Source organism: Schistocerca americana, chromosome 3 (assembly GCF_021461395.2).
Source record: "Schistocerca americana isolate TAMUIC-IGC-003095 chromosome 3, iqSchAmer2.1, whole genome shotgun sequence".
In the NCBI taxonomy this organism is placed as follows: domain Eukaryota; kingdom Metazoa; phylum Arthropoda; class Insecta; order Orthoptera; family Acrididae; genus Schistocerca; species Schistocerca americana.
This window is the reverse complement of record NC_060121.1, coordinates 932497002-932518319: the sequence shown is the minus strand read 5'-3', so window position 1 is coordinate 932518319 and position 21318 is coordinate 932497002. Positions and strand designations below refer to the sequence as shown.

The 21318-nt window shown below is 39.4% G+C and overlaps 1 protein-coding gene across 2 annotated transcripts in view; it reads left to right on the top strand.

Moving 5' to 3' along the window:
• Positions 1–21005, top strand: part of LOC124605749 (beta-alanine-activating enzyme) — a 169807-nt gene extending 148802 nt beyond the window's left edge. For both annotated transcript variants that reach the window (XM_047137629.1, XM_047137628.1), the window contains exons 11-15: positions 1984–2147; positions 7181–7453; positions 8535–8651; positions 11571–11730; positions 19678–21005. In XM_047137629.1, coding sequence (XP_046993585.1) covers positions 1984–2147; positions 7181–7453; positions 8535–8651; positions 11571–11730; positions 19678–19802 — 839 coding nt within the window. In that variant the 3' untranslated portion in view covers positions 19803–21005. The remainder of the gene's footprint in view (positions 1–1983; positions 2148–7180; positions 7454–8534; positions 8652–11570; positions 11731–19677) is intronic.
• Positions 21006–21318: the final 313 nt, after the last annotated feature.

Sequence of the window (21318 nt, the reverse complement as noted above, 5' to 3'; positions counted from 1 at the left end):
GTATTAAATTAAATGGAAGAGTTAACAGATTCAGCTGCCTGAAAATCCTTGATTTGTTGTTGAGGAGGAGTTAAATGTTCTTGGAGTTTTTGTTTGAAATGTAAACAAAGGAATGGCAAGCCCATACTTTTTCATTGGAACCATGACTGCAGAAAAAGTATGTTGATTTGTTAAGAGAAGTTATTTATTTACACAGTACCCCTGTACTTGAGGCTGTACAAAACAATCTCATTTGGCAACAAGACAGCACTCCACCACGCAAGGGGTTACAACTCTTCGTGTTTTTGGCTGACAGTTTTTTAAGAATAGGTGGGAAGGCAGGGTAAAATCAGTTGGCCTCCAAGCTTGCTGGACCTCACTCCTTGTTATTTTCAATATGGTAGATACTGAATGGTAATGTTTTCACTACAAAACTATTCAAATTACAGTATTTAGAGATTTTGATTGAACAAGAATATGGCAACTTTTTGATAATAACGAGGAGTTATGTGACATTAAATCAGTGTTTAAATGATGTGTTAAATGTCTAGTTAACAATGGAGGAAACTTTGAACACTTTTAATAGGACAAATTACTTTGTGTAAACCACAATGTACAGCATTTTTGGTTAACTGACTTTTGCTGCACCCTGTATATTGAGGCTGTGAACCCATACGAAACAAAATTAAGTATATGTAATAAATTTTAAAAAATATACTTCTCAGTATTCTTGAGCCTCATGAAATGACTGAAATGTTGTGATAGCTGGCACATAACTCAAAATGAGCTTCATCTGACATCAGGATGGTGTGCAACATTTGTGGTTTTTGGCAAAGGAGATCACATGTGGTTAAGCAGAATGTTTCGCGTGAAACCCAGTCGCGAGGCCTAATTTCCTGAACAATCTGCAGCTTATATGGATGAAAATGGAGATCTACGTGCAATATTCTCCTGAATGAGCGATCGGACATAAGCACAGTTTGGGCATGATGACAAGCAGATCTTTTTGGGCTATGAAATAGTGGTGCATGAACATTTTCCATGGCTTCTGGTGTCCATATAGTTATTTCACTTCTTCCCGGTTTGTGATTGCAAACAGAACCTGTTGTTCGAAATGGCACCTACCCACCTCACAATGGTCCATCCTTCTGGAACTTTCCCATGACGTCCCAAGTTGAAATGTTGCCGAAATAGATGCTGGGTAGCAATACAGAGTCATTATTCTTGAAATAACTTTCAGCAGGAAAGGCACGACGCTGTGCACTTCACTGCTCCATATCACTGTCACTCTCGAAATGGCAGCTCATTAGTACATGAATGCGGCACAAACTGGTGCGCATTCCTGCAGTACATCATTGTACTATGCAAGTGAAATTACGCTTTGAACATTGTCACACCCTGTATGATATAAACTAAGTAGAAAGAAAAGCTAACACTCCTCTTACACATTATTTATCTTCATCTGCAGTACTAATGCACAAACAGAAATTAACTGCCATTTTACTATGTTTATTTATCTTTTGTGCATTAGATACTCATCCCAGAGGCGTGAAAACTTATACCATGTGGAACAGATTGTCCAACAGATGCAAAAGCCCAAATAATTGTTTCTGATTTCATTGGGTCATCAGAAAAATCAGTTATTATAAACTGAACACTTGTAACTGAGTTAACTTACTGAATGATAATATTGTCTTATTGTTAACTTCTCCATCTGTAATGTCCAAATCATTGATAGAATTTTAAACTGAATATTTTCCTTAGTCTACAGAAATGATGACAATAAGTGTGCGTGATTTATTTATTTATTTTATTTTTTATTATTTTTTAATGGACTGCTGTTACTTATTGCCTGTGTGCAGTATCTTTAGAAAAAAATTGTGAATTTATGAGTTCTTAAATGTGCATGAATCACGTCTGTTCCTTAGTTTAAGCTGCTGAACCATCTTCTATCACATCTTCTTAGAGAGGAACAGAAAGTATTGAGGCATTTGTCTGTTTCAGGTTGTTATGATGGTAACATTTATGCTGTTGACATTACACAGGGCAGCCTGATTTGGGTATTCTCCGCTGGTGACAAGGTGAAAAGTGGTCCTGTTCTGTGTTGTCACCAAACAGCCATTGTTGTTGGGTGCTACAACCACAAATTATATTGTATTAAGGTGCAGGTAAGGACATCTTACGAGACCATTGTGTAGATTGTCTTCTCTTGGCACTGACTAAGCAAATAATTGTTTAGTATGGAAATGAAGCTCAGGGCCTTATTTTTGTGACTCAATTTAGCACTTTTTCTGCTTTCATAGATGTTACATAGCTTTTAAAAAGATTAAAATTTGCTTCTGGCAATATTAAACAGCATATTATGCATTTGATAGTTGAACTCCATGCCCTAGATGGAAACATACATAGACTTTTTCTATAGATCCAATATAATCCTCAAGGTAGCATAAAAACAAAAATGCATAATATGAATGTACAGGAGAACAGATATGTCATGGTTCCTTTCACAGATCATAAGTGATATGATCTTCAGGGATATGGAATATGTAAAAAATGTAAAACATATTTTCATTTAAAAAATAATATATTCAAGTTGTCACAAACATGTGAATGTATTTACACTAAAGTGCATTAGATAATAAGAAGGGACTTCAAAAAGTAATTTACTTATTATTGTTGTGGGCCAAGTAACTTCTTTTGAATGCTGAACTACACTTCAAAGTGATAGAGATATGTGACACTATTATTCAACATAGTCATGAAACCTCTGTAAACAACGGTCGGAACATTCTACCAATCACTCAATTCTTCGAGTATAGAAATCTGCTCCTTGGTCATGAGCTATTTGACAACTGCTATGTGAACATCCTCATCACTGGAAAATCTGTGATTGCAGTGAATCTGTTCCTCGATTGCTTGGACGTTATCTGTGGTCGGTGTTGATCACTTTCCTTGTTATCAGAATCACCTACGTTTGTGTGGCCTTGGTCAATCTGTAGGCAATATTTCACTATGGTTGGACACAACATTGCATTTGATCCATATACCATCAGAATGTCATGGTTAATCTGTGTGTCATTTAGATGTTTTGCCCAAAAGAATAGTACTGTCCCATGTACTTCAAATTTGAAATACTTTTCCTGTTGCCATGCCATTTCATTCCCACACTGTGGTGCACCTGATATCTGTAGTGCAGCAGAACTGTGTCTGCAGGAAATCCGGGACGTGTATTCTCTTCCAATAATGTGCCGTTCTTGTTGTGCAATAGTCTTCAAGTGAGACAAAATGTGTAACTTACTTCATGAAATGTCCTCTTAGACAATTTTAGCTCCATCAACCATAAAACAGTTACAACACGTACACAGGGTGTTACTGCATTGAAGGTGTGCATAAGTTGGATTTTAGATAACACTCACATCATTTGATATTATTGTTAATATATGTATGATTTGTTCTATTAAGATATACTTTAACAAGATGGATTTATTATGTAATCAAGATGATATATTTAGTGTTGAAGTGAAACACTCCATAAAGCACTCGCACTGCCTCAGTTCTGTAAGGCTTATCTGTGTATGTGAAGCTTTTCTTGGTTGGTCCACTATTTTCTTCATTTGTGGTGGAACAACCATGTGTTCTACAAAATCAAAAATTTTAAAACTCTTAGACTTTCGTTCGTTAACAGAGTGTACTAACACTCATCCCATAAAGGAAACATGATTGATATGAGCTTCTAAGGAGTCTTTAGTAAATGTGTACTGTAAGAAAACACAGTTTTATGTTCACTATAGTCTTAGGTGGCATCTGAGGGTGTGTTCCTCTTCTTCATACACACATGGTTGTAAATGGCAAAGTGGGATATTTGAAATGAGTAAAACGGCCTTGGACCAGGAGCTTCCATGTGGAAACAGCTGGTTCCATACAGCAAACATCCTTATGGAGGAGTGATAAATTCGTGAAATGTCCAATTATTATGGAGTTATATGACACACTGAATTTCAGTGGATCATAGGTTCTGATTAAATGTAAAGAAGTTGAGTTTATTCACCGAAATGTCTGTTCTTCTATTATGTACCATTGTGGGCTGTTTGGAGTGTCAAATTTTGTCCATAACATACTAGCATGAAGTAAGTTATACCGAGACCAGTGAAACTTACTTACATATTGATGAAATTCCCCCTCCTCTTCCCACCTTTGCGTAAGTTTTATTTTAACCCTATAAAAATGATTCCAAAGGCAGACATTTACATGCAGATGCCTCACATTATACATACATATGAATTACAGTTCGCTAAGAAGCCCGCTGATTTCAGAACAGCAAAATTCGAGAACTGAAGCAGGAAGTCTACCTCAAAGAACAACATGTCACTAATAACTTAAAGATAACCCATTGTGTTCCCTTTTCCCCATCTAGGCATTGTTTCTGTTTCTACAAAAGAAAAAATATATTGAAACATACAAAATACAGGATGAGTCAAAATTAGTGAACATTATTTGAGAGAAAGCATTCACTCAGGGTTTTCGTTATACAGAGTCGCAACCTGACCACCAGCATGATTAATGCACTCAGACCAGCATTCAACCGTACAATTTAGTGCTGGAACACACCTTGCTGGGGAAATGTTGGATATCACACTTTGTATCATGTCCTAGAATTCTACGAGTTTTCTTATTATTGTGCTATACATGTCCTCCTTTATCACACCCAATAATGAGAGCTCACAGAGTGTGAGATCCAGAGATAGAGGAGGCCATAAAAATGGTCCATCATGACCATCCAATGGTTTAGGAATGTCTGATCAAGATAAGCATGAATGGAACTAGCAAAATGGGGCAGTGCAGCATCATGTTGGAAATACCCTTCTCATCTAAGTTGTAGAGGGGGCAGGAGGGGGGGCATGTTATCAATGGCAAACTATTTTGGCATTTGCAAGTAGCCAAGTGCATTCACCATTGGGGTTGTAAATAAAAATAGGCCAACTACACCAGTAGAGTCACGGAACACCCCATAATCACATTCATGCTCATGAACGATATGTGGAGTTTCAGTACCCCAGAAAATTGCGTAATGATGATTAATGTGACCACTGGTATGAAAAGTAGCTTCCATCCCATGACCTCTCGGTCTCCATGCATCCGCTCTACTGCTAGACCACCAGGTCTGACGTACTGATATTGGATGATATTTGTAGTCTTTCTTTGAATAAACTGTTCCAATTCTGAGAGCATCTGGTGAAAGGCAGTGGGCCATTTAGGCAATGCATACCTCAAATTCTGAGATTTTGGAGGCCCGAATAAGATGTATCCCTACACTCACGAAACCAATCTAGGACGTTAGCTGCCATATAAATGAGGGCATTCCATCTTGGATGGTGCAATCTCTTTCTGGAAACAGTTCCTGTACAATTGCATTAACGTTTTCACCAAAAATGGCCCTTCATTTGGTTTACAAGAAGTACATAAATAGCACCTCTAACATGAATCTTTTGTTTGTGTTGTTCTCACCACATGCTCCCCATTGGCATCTTGTTCTCCAGATGAATACCGAACTCATCAGACATTGGCCGTGCAATAGCCTTCTTAATAAAGGTACCATTCTTGTTCAGTACTTTGTGTCCGAGTTAGCGAATTTAGTACTTGTCCCACTGGTGTGTGTAGCAGACAATTTATTTCTTATGAACTGTGTACATAGTTCTGAGACTATATGAGGAATTGTCATAAAATAACCTCAAAAAAATAACATTGCATATTTATTTTGTTTGCTTGCAGATTCAAACTGAAATTCTTATCTGCAAACAAAAAAATAAGTACATGACTTTATATAGACACTATAATAATAATAATAATAATAATTATTATTATTATTTGATTATTATTATTATTATTATTATTTCATGTGGCTCAATGGCCTGGTGCAAGAGTCAATTGGACGCCACTTCGACAACTTGGGAAACTGGTGGAGGACATGTAGAACCCATCCGATGTATCCACCTGTCATTTCATTATTCAGGCCTCTGACACCATATATTAGAGCAAGGGCGGGGTAACATGTAAGTCCCATATCAGATACCAGCTCACTGTAAGCACTATGCAGAAATTCCTGTGATCATGAAATAAGTTTGCAAAATTATTCTTTGAGATGATAAGTAAAACCTTATGACTATCCCTCATATACAGTAGATCTGACTACTCATAAAAATTTTGTGCCTGTTGCTGCAGGTGAAGCAATTAAATGAGCACCCACAATTTGCCTCCATAGGAAGTTTGTCGAATTTAGCAAGACAGCAGTTCACCAGAATACAATAATAGTTACAGATGGCTCAGGATATTTCCAGAGATTTTATAGTACAGGGGCAAAACAAAAGACTACATTCATACATCACAAAGATATCAGAAAACAAACCTATTCATCCAAGTGGACAATTAGTTCTGAGTCATGATCACAGGAATCTCTGAATATGAGCTGGTATGTGATATGGTTCTTACAAGCTACCGTGGTATTACAGGTCTGAAGTAGGAAATGACAGGTGGATGTATGGGACAGATCCCACATGTCCTCCACCAGTTTGCCAACTGCATATGTTTCATGATCTGCAACTGGATACACACTTAACTAGCCATTATGTGGTGTTTGGCAGTGGAAACTTCAGTCAATTTCTTGTTACGCTCACAGAAGAAAAACTATTCGACAATCCGACTGTTTCAGTTGTCAGAGGTCTCTTTTGCTCTTATTCTCTCATTATACTACCTTCTCACCTGCAAAAAAGAAAGAAGAGCCAGAATAATTTCTTATTTTTTATATAATACTGGAAACAAGTTCACAAGATAACTCTCATTTTGAAAATGGTATTGAATGTGCTAGGAGTGAGCCAAATAATAATGGACCTTCCAGCAAAGTTGCAACTATCTCAAAGATTCATGGCAGATCAAAATATTTGCTAGACTGGGACTTGATTCCAGAACTTTGCCTTCCATTTTAACATTTTGTTTTAAACTTGTATACACTGTGGGAATCCATGTACATAGTGATTTTGAAGTGGTTGCCATCCAGTGTGTGCAGAAGGCATCTTTCTCATAAACACCACATCTTGTAATATCCTAATGTTGTTTGCTGTTGTTATCTAGATGATACAAATGTTTTCAAGTTTAGTGAAAGCTTTTCCCCATTTAAACTTAAAACAAATTGTAATGCATTTTACAGGATGGAACTTCTTTGTGGTCTTGTGAACTGAGTAGAGGTGGCATTTGTGCCTCACCATGTGTCAATTCTCACATAGGATTGATTTTTGCTGGAACACTTGATGGTACCATAGCTGCAGTAGAAGAAACATCTGGACAAGTTGTTTGGCAGCGTCATCTCTCTGCACCTATATTCTCATCACCTGTCACCTTTCATCAGCCAGATTACTCTGTTGTTGTAGTTGCAGAAGTGCTTGGGATAGTGCACTGTTATGGTGCATCAAAAGGTGATGAGGTTAGTATTAACAAGACAGTGTTTATTATTTAATAAACATATAAAAATGTTGTATTAGTTTAATATCTTATTGCCCTGCAGTTTTGCCTAATACATGGGTAAAGATGCAACTCTATCTGACATTGAGTGGCTCGCTTTTTTGTTATCTAGTACGATCTGAACCTTGTACTCTTACCCTCCCACACATCACCAGTAAATTTTCAGTCCCTTCATTAGTTTCAAAAGCTTTGAGAGGTGTAAGATATACAAAAAAAAATTATTTATCTTCATTTTCTCATTGTTGGGTGCAGTACATCTAGGGGTAGGTTCTTGAGGCTGCAATTTTGACTTTGTGGGCTCCAGTTGACATAATAATTGACGAAGTACTTTCTGTTTCTATGACCTTTTTTTTTGCCTGGTGCAGGTCTTTTTAGTCAGTGCCACTTCGGCAACTTCAGTGTTGATGGGGAAGACATGATGATGAAGACAACACAACACCTTGTTCCCGAGTGGAGAAAATTTCCCACCTGGCTGGAAATTGAACCCAGACCCCTCACATGGCATTCTACTCTGCTGACCACTCAGCTATGGAGCAGGACAACCTAACCTATTAACTTTACAAATTACTATGTCATTATATATACAAAAAATAACAACAAACAATTTCAATGTTAAATATCCTAGCTGAAGATATGTGTATAATTTTAAACTGTAGAAGAAAGTTCTTTTACAATTTTTTAAACCACCAGCAAAATAAATAACCTTGGAATGAGTCTGTTCAGGAGTAAAGGGTCTCTGTAAGAACAGTCGTTCCTTTTGACTCACCTGGCTGGTTTATTATGTATCTATTTGTGCTGAAATCATATTTCTGGATAATGTTCAAGAAACTTAACAATGTTTTGATGTGGTTCTCACGTAGGTCACAGTGCGTTTTTTATGATGTTGTATTATGATGGAACCAGTTGACCCACATCATGATTTTTGAAGATGGCAGCGTTGTCCTACTAATACTTTTCATTGGTTTTTTTTCTCTGTGAGTAATGAATATTTCAATTCTTCTCGATTTCTTCTAGTGTCCCTGAAGAATTTCCTTCTGTTACAGCTGTGGACATTTCAAGCTGGTGGAAATGTCTTCTCATCCCTCTGCTTCTTTGAATCTGCTTGCATGCCTGAAGATAACAGTGGTTTATGTTTGCTGTTTGGTTGTCATGATCACAAGGTAATGAATTGTAAGGAATTACTGTTAAAGTTAGCTGAAGCTCATTTATTTACTCTGCAGGGTCTTATGGACTCATAATGCCAATAATATTCAGGTGCAAGGGAACCGCTGTGTATTGTCACACTTGTCATTCTAACAAAAACCGCACAAAATACATTAATTGCTTGCAACCTAGCCCATAGCTTGATGACGTAAATGAGATAGATAGCCAACCTAAACCTTACGGACAGATATAGTGAAGCATGGTGATAGCAGTAATTGTCAGTGAATCACAGCACAGTCTGAAGTGCTTGCACTCTGCCAGATGGCAAGTTATATGAGTATTATTGCCAGTAGTTCCACCCACGTGACCATCTTCTTATACCAAATATGTAAAGGTTTTTTAAATTACCACTACCAGTCACAAACTTTGTTAACTATTGTATTATTTATTTATTTTGCTACATGTTTCGAGGGAATACCTCACCTTTAGGCTAAATGGCATTACAAAAACAATTTCACAATAAGATTATACTGATGTTACAGAGTCTTTTCATAAATGCTGTGGTTATCTACAGGATAACTGTCGTGACCGTTTGCTTAGGGGGTGGTAGGCAGTCATGCGACATTTGTTGATACCGTACAGCTGGCAGAGTTGGGCGAAGACTGCTGATTCAAACTGCCAGCCGTGCTCAGTGGTGACGGTAGTGGGGCAGCCGAAGCGGGAAATCCAGGAAGAAACAAAAGCCTTATCCATGGTTTTGGCGGTTATGTTGGTGAGAGGTATGACCTCTACCCATGACTTTGTTGTGCTGGCAGGTGATGCAGTTCTGGGCCCAGGTCTGACAGCCGCACTTCATGTCTTGTGACACAAATAGTTTGGTCACAAGGTGTGTCAATGACATAATTCCGGGGTATACAAGGAATGTACTGTGCTCAAGCACTGAATGGCAGAGGGGGGTGGGAATGAGGAGTTGGAGGGTGCCAGTGGAGGAGTTGCACCAGACCTCCTCTCAGACGCCAGCAAATTTTGCTTTTGTGAAAGATAGCAAAATGGAGATGCTGTTGAAAAGTTGCTGTTTGTCTTCATCCTGATTCTGTAGGGACGTGAGGTCAGAAAGGTCGACGACCTTTGAGTGGAACACACTTGGTGGGGACAGGGGAGCCGTGTGTAACACTGTGTGGTTGAGACTGGAGTCACATGAGATAGTTGTGATATTGCTAACCTGTGTGCTGTTGTCGGCGGAGCGGCCAGGTGTGGCGGATGAAGGCTCGGGTGTCGGCACTGCCGAGTGGTGTGAATTAATGCGGGCGGTTATTGCAGCAAGCTCGTCCTCGGTGCGTGCAATGCGATATTTCAAAACGGCGTTCTCACAGCAGTGGGTGCATGTCTTGGCACTTCTTGCCAGGACGCGGTTCACAGTTGCACAATTCGTGCTTGCAAGAGCCGCGCACTGATGCAGTACGCAGTTAACGGCATTCATACTCGGAGCAGATGTCGGAGCACGGTCACACAGGATGTGAGAGTTAGAGGTGTGATGAAACAGAGAACCTCGAACGAAATTTGGAGACAGTTGGTGGTGTGATAAGAAGTCGATTCCCAGGATCACTTCTTTGACGTTCACCACGTGGAAGATCCATGGGAGGGAGAGGCCATTAGAGAGATAGAGTTGAAGCTTGACGGGTCCACATGTCTGGATTGTAGATGAGTTCATGGCTCGCAGGAGAGAGCGTGTGCATGTGAGGGGGTGTGTGACCATCTATTTAGGTATGATTGAGATGTCAGCACTGGTGTCCATGAGGAAGATGTGACTCAAAGAATAGTCTGTGATGTAAAGGTGGCCGTTCGACGGGGCAGAGGCATGGATGGAATGTAGCATGGGTTGGTGCTTATCAGATGATTGGCTTTTCGGATGATTGCATGGGGAGTGGCACTTTCTTTCATCATCGCCGTATACGGTGTAGTATCAACAGTGAGGGTATGTTTGGAGAGGAGGCGGCCGATCGTCATTGATGTCTTCAGGTTTGTACGCCAGGGCGGTCAGCGCAGGTGCGATATGCAGCAGCTCAGTGGGCAGAGTGTGTGTGCGCTGGGTGCCAGGTGGCGCAGCAGTCTGGGGGGCAGTGTGTGGGCTGCCCCTGCCTGTGGCCCGGCGAACTACTGGTGCAGGAGTGCCAACCTGTTGCGTGAACTCCTGCTGGTGGCAGTGATGTGTGAGCAAATAGACCTGGTCAGCCATCCACAGACGTGAACCGATGGATTTTAGGGTGGGGGGGAGGAGATGAACCTGGAGATCTGTAGGCAGTTTTGATAACCACCCTGACCACAGGGTTTCATCCAGAATCATCTGCTCGCTGACCAGTGCCAGTGGTGGGATGGGGTGCGGTCAGAGAGATGTTCCTCGTACAGTAATCACAGAATAACCTCTTGCAGGGAATGTGAGATGCAGTGTAATATCTGCATTAAATTCATTTGGCGGAGAGATAAAGAGGGCACCTGTTATATTGCTTCACTACCCCATCACTGGTTGTAATCATAGAGTTTAACGTATGAACTGTTACTTTACACTGTATTCTACAAAAAATAAACAGATATCTCTTTATGCTGAATTCATGAAAAAGACATTTACAATGGCTCATGATGAGATTATCAGGGTGTTGGCAGACTACATTATTGCTTCCAAATCACTAAGAGTATTGAATTAAATAATATCAGATTCCAGCTTGTATGTTTAATTATACATTGCATTATTTGTTTGTCAGCCCAGCTTATGACTTGTACTTTTTAAACAGTAACTGTTAGTTGTAGAGTGTGAGCAAGAGTTCATATCTATGACAGTTGTAACCCAGAGAAGGTAAAATCTTTATGACACTTCATGTAATGATCTAATATCACGAAAATAAATATTCCTTAGTTTTACCTGTTGTGCTATTTTACAGGTGTACTGCTTGGGTACAAATGGACAGTTGTTGTGGACAACTAAACTGGATTCACCCGTTTATGCAACACCCTTTCCTTTTAGTACGGTCAACAGCGAAGTAGATTTTGTTGCTGCAGCTTCTACTTCTGGTGCCCTATGCATCCTTCATGCAAAATCAGGTTTGTCAAACATCATAATATATATTGCCTTGATGAATTACACTTACTAGCAATAATTAGGCATTAATACATGTTCTTTTGTCTTAATTAGAACCAACTGTAGCAATGTATCTGTTCTGTGTTGGAGAATAAGTCAGTGAATCACACCCCACAAATTTTTCTCAGAACATGTTTATTATTAGACACCATGACTATCTCAGAATATCGTCATGACATTTCCATTAGAGGGAGCTGCTTTGAATTTCTTCTTTGTTGGTGTTTCTGGGTGGTGCCTGTCCAGTGACTGGTTTTGTTTCTGGCTCCAGGTGATGCACCTAGGTTTTATTACCTCTAAGAATCCATGAACAAAGATCACTTCATTGGCCTCAAACTGTTCCAACACCTAAGATTAAATGACTTTTCTTTGACTCTTGTGGTTTGTTGTGAACTTTCGTGGAACACATCTTGAGCAAAGTTTTTAATATCCAAGAGTCTCAGTCATTGCACATGCAGTTCCAATGCTCACTTATATCTGTAAAGCCTATTGTCAAGTTGTGATGCACAAGTCTGCATGAATAAATGGCATCTGCACGACTCACTATGTTGGAAGCAGTGGCTGTGACAGAACCATCTCAAAATTGGTCAGTCATGGAACTGAGTTTCTGCACTTCATGGCACTTTGACTCACTTTACTCGTCACCCAGCAGTACTCCTATTAACTGCATCATTACCATACAATGAATACAAAGATTTGTGGATGTTCACCGTTGTTTCTTTTTCTACAACCAACAATTCAGTTACAGCACATTGCTTGTAATGAATGTCTTGTGTAGACACCATTGTGATGGTTCACTATGGCTGTGCTATTTATGGCTGTGTTCAAAACTTAGCTCACATGCAGAAGAAACTTGTTTTTAAGTACCTGAAAAGATGATTTAATATATTAATGGCTGTAAAAATTTGGGGCATTATTTATTGAACAACCATTGTATTTATGTGAATCAGTTGTTTTGGTGTCAGGGCTCATCATTCCATTACAGACTTGTAACAACTCACCACTGACAAGGAATGTTGAAGTGATTAACTTCATTATCAGGAGTTACTTAAGAAATTTTGACAGCAATAAATAACATCCATGCTACAACCAAAAATATTGCAGTGTGTAAACATTACTGAGTCAATTCTTCCATTGAACCTCTTCTCTATCTGTAGTTAACAGCTAAATTATATTTTGATTTGTAATGCCACTGTTGAATGATAGTGAAGCAGTGAGCTGTCATTGGTGCATGTTGTATGGGCAGTTTGCCTCAGGAAGCCCAGAGACCAGGTTGGCACTCTTTACTAACTGCCTCCCCTTATCTTTTGCCGAGTGAGAAAATTTTTCTTACATTTTATTTTCTTTATTTGGCTGCCTCTTCATTCATTATCTATCTCTGCTGAAGGCAAAAACAATATAATATTTGTAGCCATGTTCCTTATGGAGCCATGCTTTAAAATAAATTTTAAAGGTTAGCACAGATTTGTTGCCCATCCCTGGGTTGCCTCTCTGGTCAAGTCTACTCTGTTAGGAGGGGGTGTTCCCTCACATTTTTGAAACAGTGCCTTGATCTCAGTGGAAGTATTCCTCTGCAAGATCATTCTAGAGGCTACCACTTCATGATTTCACATCATCCCACATTACCTTGTTCTCCATCTCATGCTGGAAAATGTTGCATCACAGTTTTTCTGTACTTATAATGAATAAACAAGCTATGAAACTGATTAGTATGATGACACTCATTCTACTGCTGTGGCAAGAAAATTGAAATGGTTAAATTGTTCTACATGAACTGGAGGTCCAGATGTGTATTATCATTCAGTATTTTAATTTCAAGATGTAAAGGCAGAACTGCCAACTATTATGGATTGTCGATAATTGTTATAGACTTATCACCTTAATTACAAGGTAACAGGGAGTTAATAAAAAATTATGGAAATAGAATTTTACAATTTGATGTTTTTCTAAAAAAATTGGAAAAGGTACTAAAATGTTTTGTAGAGTGTAATAATTACCTTCCCGAGTACTTAGTCATCCTGTCTATGGATGAGTTTGGCACCAAAGCTTACCGAGATAGTGATGAGTGACGGTGAAAATTTTTCATGCTGCGCATATCAGCTTAAAGGATAGGAATAAAACTGCCTCCAAACCAAGTGACATCACAGGGTTCAATGTTTTCTTCTGTAAGCTTTTGGTGTTTTTCTAACCAGGTGAAGTCACAAGATGCCTATTTCTCGACTGAGGCCTATTTCAACACCTGTGAAGAACTCTTCCTCTGAGATTTGTCGTACCACCTTCCTTGCATCCCACTAGTGCCTGGTGTCCAGCTGCTGCTCCCAGCTGCTGTGTGTCATCCTCTCTAACCTTGCTGGCTACAAATAAATTTTGCCCTGACAATTGTGTATCATGAAAAATCCAGTGCTATCTAGACACCAGTGTGCACCTCACACTAATTGTACCAAGTGAGCATAAATGCAACTAATTCTTTTTTATCTTTTTTTACATCACTTTGCTGGAACTTACACAGTGTTTTCAATTTTTTAAAGTTTTTAAAAAAAACTGTTTAAAAGTTGTACTACACTACCTCTAATTAACATAGCTGTAAAATCTACTAGTGTAGATATTTCTTCTATGAATATAGACAAGGTGAAGATTTAACTCCCCCTTCAAAAACCTTGATCTCTACTTACTGTACTTTCAGTATTGTTGACAATGCAATGGAAACCATTTACAGCATGTACCTTTTAGATATGAATTCATTCTTTTTATCAGTATGTAGATAATCCCTCAGCAGATTTTGTAGATCATACATTGCTTATCAGTAACCTCTTTTTATCTATTTAGTCAGAAGATGTTGGCTGGCTGGTTGAAACTGGTAATGGTATTGTGAACTGCTTAAGTGAGTGTGTGTATACAAACTGTTGCAAATCTTTAAATATGTCTGCTTGTGTCTGTATGTGTGGATGGATATGTGCGTGTGTGCGAGTGTATACCTGTCCTTTTTTCCCCCTAAGGTAAGTCTTTCCGCTCCCGGGATTGAAATGACTCCTTACCCTCTCCCTTAAAACCCACTTCCTTTCGTCTTCCCCTCTCCTTCCCTCTTTCCTGATGAGGCAACAGTTTGTTGCGAAAGCTTGAATTTTGTGTGTATGTTTGTGTTTGTTTGTGTGTCTATCGACCTGCCAGCGCTTTTGTTCGGTAAGTCACCTCATCTTTGTTTTTTTATATATATATATATATATATATGATGATGTGACTTACCAAACAAAAGCGCTGGCACGTCGATAGACACACAAACATACACACAAAATTCAAGCTTTCGCAACAACTGTTGCCTCATCAGGAAAGAGGGAAGGAGAGGGAAAGACAAAAGGATGTTGGTTTTAAGGGAGAGGGTAAGGAGTCATTCCAATCCCGGGAGCGGAAAGACTTACCTTAGGGGAAAAAAAGGACAGGTATACACTCGCGCACACACACACACATATCCATCCACACATATACAGACACAAGCAGACATTTCATGTCTGCTATATATCCCTCCAAAACCTCAAAATTCCAATCAACACAATCTGGCACCACAACACCCTAATTCAGTAGTTAACCTTTCCTCCAAACCTCTCTCCCAATCCGAAACCTCTGTCCTATCCAAAGGCCTCACCTTCAGCCCTACTCCCAGATTCAACCAAACAGCCCTCGTCAAAGATTTACTGTCCTACACTCGTACTCTCTGCTGGAAGTATCACTTTGCCACGAAGAAAAATGATCCTAATCCTACCCCTAATGATCCAACTCCCCAAGACACTATCCAAATTGAACCCTGCCTGGAACAGTTCCGTCCTCCGTCACAGCGGGACCCACCTCCTCTTCCTCAAAATCACCCTCTCCAAACCTTCCAGGAATTTCTGACTTCCAGCCTTGCCTCTCAATCCTTCTTAAAAAACCTTAATCCTACTCCCAACATCACCACTGCTGAAGCCCAGGCTATCTGTGATCTGAAGGCTGACCGGTCCATCGTCATTCTTCCGGCGGACAAGGGTTCCACGACCGTGGTACTTGATCGTCGGGAGTATGTGGCTGAGGGACTGCGTCAGCTTTCAGACAACACCACATACAAAGTTTGCCAAGGTAATCCCATTCCTGATGTCCAGGCGGAGCTTCAAGGAATCCTCAGAACCTTAGGCCCCCTACAAAACCTTTCACCTGACTCCATCAACCTCCTGACCCCACCGACGCCCGCACCCCTACCTTCTACCTTCTTCCTAAAATTCACAAACCCAATCATCCCGGCCGCCCCATTGTAGCTGGTTACCAAGCCCCCACAGAACGTATCTCTGCCTACGTAGATCAACACCTTCAACCCATTACATGCAGTCTCCCATCCTTCATCAAAGACACCAATCACTTTCTCGAACGCCTGGAATCCTTACCAAATCCGTTACCCCCAGAAACCATCTTTGTAACCATTGATGCCACTTCCTTATACACAAATATCCCGCACATCCAGGGCCTCGCTGCGATGGAGCACTTCCTTTCACGCCGATCACCTGCCACCCTACCTAAAACCTCTTTCCTCATTACCTTAGCCAGCTTCATCCTGACCCACAACTTCTTCACTTTTGAAGGCCAGACATACCAACAATTAAAGGGAACAGCCATGAGTACCAGGATGGCCCCTTCGTACGCCAACCTATTCATGGGTTGCTTAGAGGAAGCCTTCTTGGTTACCCAGGCCTGCCAACCCAAAGTTTGGTACAGATTTATTGATGACATCTTCATGATCTGGACTCACAGTGAAGAAGAACTCCAGGATTTCCTCTCCAACCTCAACTCCTTTGGTTCCATCAGATTCACCTGGTCCTACTCCAAATCCCATGCCACTTTCCTTGATGTTGACCTCCACCTGTCCAATGGCCAGCTTCACACGTCCGTCCACATCAAACCCACCAACAAGCAACAGTACCTCCATTACGACAGCTGCCACCCATTCCACATGAAACTGTCCCTTCCCTACAGCCTAGGTCTTCGTGGCAAACGAATCTGCTCCAGTCCGGAATCCCTGAAGCATTACACCAACAACCTGACAACAGCTTTCGCATCCCGCAACTACCCTCCCGACCTGGTACAGAAGCAAATAACCAGAGCCACTTCCTCATCCTCTCAAACCCAGAACCTCCCACAGAAGAACCACAAAAGTGCCCCACTTGTGACAGGATACTTTCCGGGACTGGATCAGATTCTGAATGTGGCTCTCCAGCAGGGATACGACTTCCTCAAATCCTGCCCTGAAATGAGATCCATCCTTCATGAAATCCTCCCCACTCCACCAATAGTGTCTTTCCGCCGTCCACCTAACCTTCGTAACCTCTTAGTTCATCCCTATGAAATCCCAAACCACCTTTCCTACCCTCTGGCTCCTACCCTTGTAACCGCCCCCGGTGTAAAACCTGTCCTATGCACCCTCCCACCACCACCTACTCCAGTCCTGTAACCCGGAAGGTGTACACGATCAAAGGCAGAGCCACGTGTGAAAGCACCCACGTGATCTACCAACTGACCTGCCTACACTGTGACGCATTCTATGTGGGAATGACCAGCAACAAACTGTCCATTTGCATGAATGGACACAGGCAGACAGTGTTTGTTGGTAATGAGGATCACCCTGTGACTAAACATGCCTTGGTGCACGGCCAGCACATCTTGGCACAGTGTTACACCGTCCGGGTTATCTGGATACTTCCCACTAACACCAACCTATCTGAACTCCGGAGATGGGAACTTGCTCTTCAACATATCCTCTCTTCCCGTTATCCACCAGGCCTCAATCTCCGCTAATTTCAAGTTGCCGCCACTCATACCTCACCTGTCATTCAACAACATCTTTGCCCCTGCACTTCTGCCTCGACTGACATCTCTGCCCAAACTCTTTGTCTTTAAATATGTCTGCTTGTGTCTGTATATGTGTGGATGGATATGTGTGTGTGTGCGAGTGTATACCCGTCCTTTTTTTTCCCCTAAGGTAAGTCTTTCCGCTCCCGGGATTGGAATGACTCCTTACCCTCTCCCTTAAAACCCACATCCTTTCGTCTTTCCCTCTCCTTCCTTCTTTCCTGATGAGGCAACAGTTTGTTGCGAAAGCTTGTATCTAAAAACAAAGATGATGTGACTTACCAAATGAAAGTGCTGGCAGGTCAACAGACACACAAACAAACACAAACATACACACAAAATTCAAGCTTTCGCAACAAACTGTTGCCTCATCAGGAAAGAAGGAAGGAGAGGGAAAGACGAAAGGATGTGGGTTTTAAGGGAGAGGGTAAGGAGTCACTCCAGTCCCGGGAGCGGAAAGACTTACCTTAGGGGGAAAAAAGGACGGGTATACACTCGCACACACACACACACATATCCATCCACACATATACAGACACAAGCAGACATGAAATGTCTGCGAAAGCTTGAATTTTGTGCAATTCATATCAAATGTGGAAAATATATTGAACTTGACATCTATTTAGATTGTTGGCAGCTTCCAAAGGCTTATTGACATTTTGGTATTTGTTAGCCTTTAACCGCAAGTTGCAGACAAAACTTTTGTTTTATTAGTAAAATACTGTTACAATATATTTATCTTCATCTTGCATTTTTTTCTATCACTGTCGTGGAAGTAATTATTTCCAGAAATGTTTCCAAAACATACCTACTCCGTGTGCTTTCAAATGCCAGCTGCCCTCAAACATTACACTCTGCATGAGATGTCTAGCCCATACTCAAAACACAAGTTTATAAATTTTATGCCTATAACTTTTTATATAAATTTCATGCAACAGAAAGCGCTATTTTAGAATTCTATGTAAATATTTATCTACACATAGATTCATTAAGGTAATTTTAGCATAAATAATGTAATAGATATAGTTTTGAAGAAATAACTTTAATTATGCTAATTTTAGTTATATTGTTTTATGATCAGTAATTAGTCATAGTGGACTCTAAAATATGCGAAAACAAAAATTATTACATTATTGTATACCAGTTTGCTGAAATACATTTTCATGAAATACATGGATCCTCGCATCAAGGATCCATGGAATTCAAAAATAAATAAAAATGGACAGTTAGTTTCCAATCAGTCTGAAATCTTAAATACAAAATATTACAGACAAACTGGTACAGGGAAAAAATAATTATTGGTACAGTCAGGTTCAAACTGTTTTCAAATTTGGGAAAAACTGAAATCCACCTTAATATGGGTGTACCTATGGAGTTACATTGGAATTAGAAAGCATAATTTCATAGCAGTTATTATTACAATAATCAGAATAATTGGTTGTTAAAGAATGCTTTCTACATTACATGAATAATTTATTTGTGAATGAATGACAGTAACAAAATAACAAATGTAAATAAAGAACACAGAAATTGTTGGTACAAGGCCCAAGTCCTACTTGATGGATCAGGTTGTATGCTATAGTAGTGGAATGTTTCTATGTACGAAAATGAGTGTGGCAAATTTTCCAGTTTTATTCTAATTTGGAGGAACTTTTGGGCACTCTTCCTAGCTGAGCTGAGGCCATCCTCAGGGCTGGAGGCAATGTTACACAATATTAGCATGAGGTCTTGTGGAGGTGGAAAATATTTTGTCTAGTGTGCTTATTTATGAAACCTAATTACCTTTTCTGTTTTGTCTTTTTATACTAAAAAATAACCATCAATCTTAAAAGCTCAAGTTTTAGCAACATTTGTCTGTTGTTTTTCTTCATCTTTATATTCAACTTCCTGTCTCTTTGCCATCCCATGAGAAGTTAGTATTTTGCTTTTTTTTATGTTGAATATAGTGTGATAAACAAAGTGAGAGGAAAATTGATAAAACTACTGTGACACTGTGATGTATCAACAATAAAGATGAAAAATCCCATTGGTTTGTTCTGTTTCAGGTGAACTCTTGTACAAAAAAAATATTGGTTGTGAATTATTTTCATCCCCGGTGGTATGTGGTGGAGTACTTGTAATCGGCTCTCGAGATGATTATCTGTATTGTTATAAGTTAACAGATGCATAATGGCTTTCTCTCAAGACATAGAAGTCAGTGCCACATGAATCACCAAATATTCTGGAATGGAATTTGAGCAGATAATATTTCCAATTTTTGTAAAACACCTTTGAAGAAATTTTCAGTATTGTTGGCAAGTTTACTATGATGATTGTCACTATATGTGTTCTTAAATATAGGAAAAGCATTGATTCCTAAAATAAAAGCTAATGCATATCATAAATATTTCTATTATGTATTGTGAATTCATTGAAAATTCTAGTTCTTACTTTAAAAATATGAAATTGCTTCCTATCAAGACCCACAAAAAATGTTCCAACACACACAGTGAATGATTTCCAATGGTGGAAATATATAATTTTTGTTCAGTTACTTGACAGTCTGTGAAACATTTCAGTTGTTTTCTCATTGAAGCCTGATAAGGTTCCATGAAACCAAATACTGAATTTTTATATGAATATGGAATCATATTGGTGGGCTTATGTTGCTATGGCAGAGACTGGTGTCATGGTATAAATCTGTTAATATTTCCATACCACATTTAGGACTGTTAACGTAATTAACAGTGTTCTTGGAATTCTTTACTGCATACCAGAGCAAGATATATTAAAGATGTGTTAATTGTAGGCTTGCTTATTGGATGCATTGCAAAGCACTTAGTTGTCAGTACCTTGTATTGTACTTCTTTAAGATAGATTAACACTCAGATGCCCAGACTTTGCCTGCCCCTCGAACGCCCAGAGGGGTCATTTTGACCCCTACCATTTAAAAAATGTTTTCTGAACTATTATTTCAAAATTTTAAGCATTTATTATATTTTAATGTTTACAAGATTTATAGCCATTTCAGATACAGAGTTGTAAATAAAAAACAGAAACAAATTATATTATTTATTGACATGTAAACAAATTTCACTGAGCCTGTTAACACCCAAGCAAGTGACAGGCTTTTCTTTCTTCTAAATTCATAAAAAAATTGAACTTTTCATGTGCACAGAAATTTCAGCTACTTCATTGTTTTTCACAATTTATACATTTGTATTTAGTTTCCTTTGTACATTTAACAAACCATCTTCTTACATTCAATCTCTTACCACATATGGAATAATATTTTGGGGTTCCACAACAGGGCACCTAAAACAAATTTTTTTGTTGCAGAAGAGGGCCTTCCGAATAATAACTCACAGTCATCCACAGACACACTGCAAAACCATATTCAAAAAGCTTAGAATACTTACTATACCATCATTATACATATACAAATGTGTATTGTATGTCAGGACCCACATTGCAGATTTTCAGACAAATGCCGACTTTCATAACTACAATACCCATAATAGCGCAGCACTCCATACTCAGCGAACAAAAAGAACGAATACACAAGGGCATGTGAGCCATATCGGTGCAAAACTGTACAACGCACTGCCAGTCAACATCAGGCAGTTAGAAGATGATAACAAATTTAAAACAGAATATAAAAATTTCTAGTAGAACAATGTTTTTATTGTGTAAATGACTATGTAGGC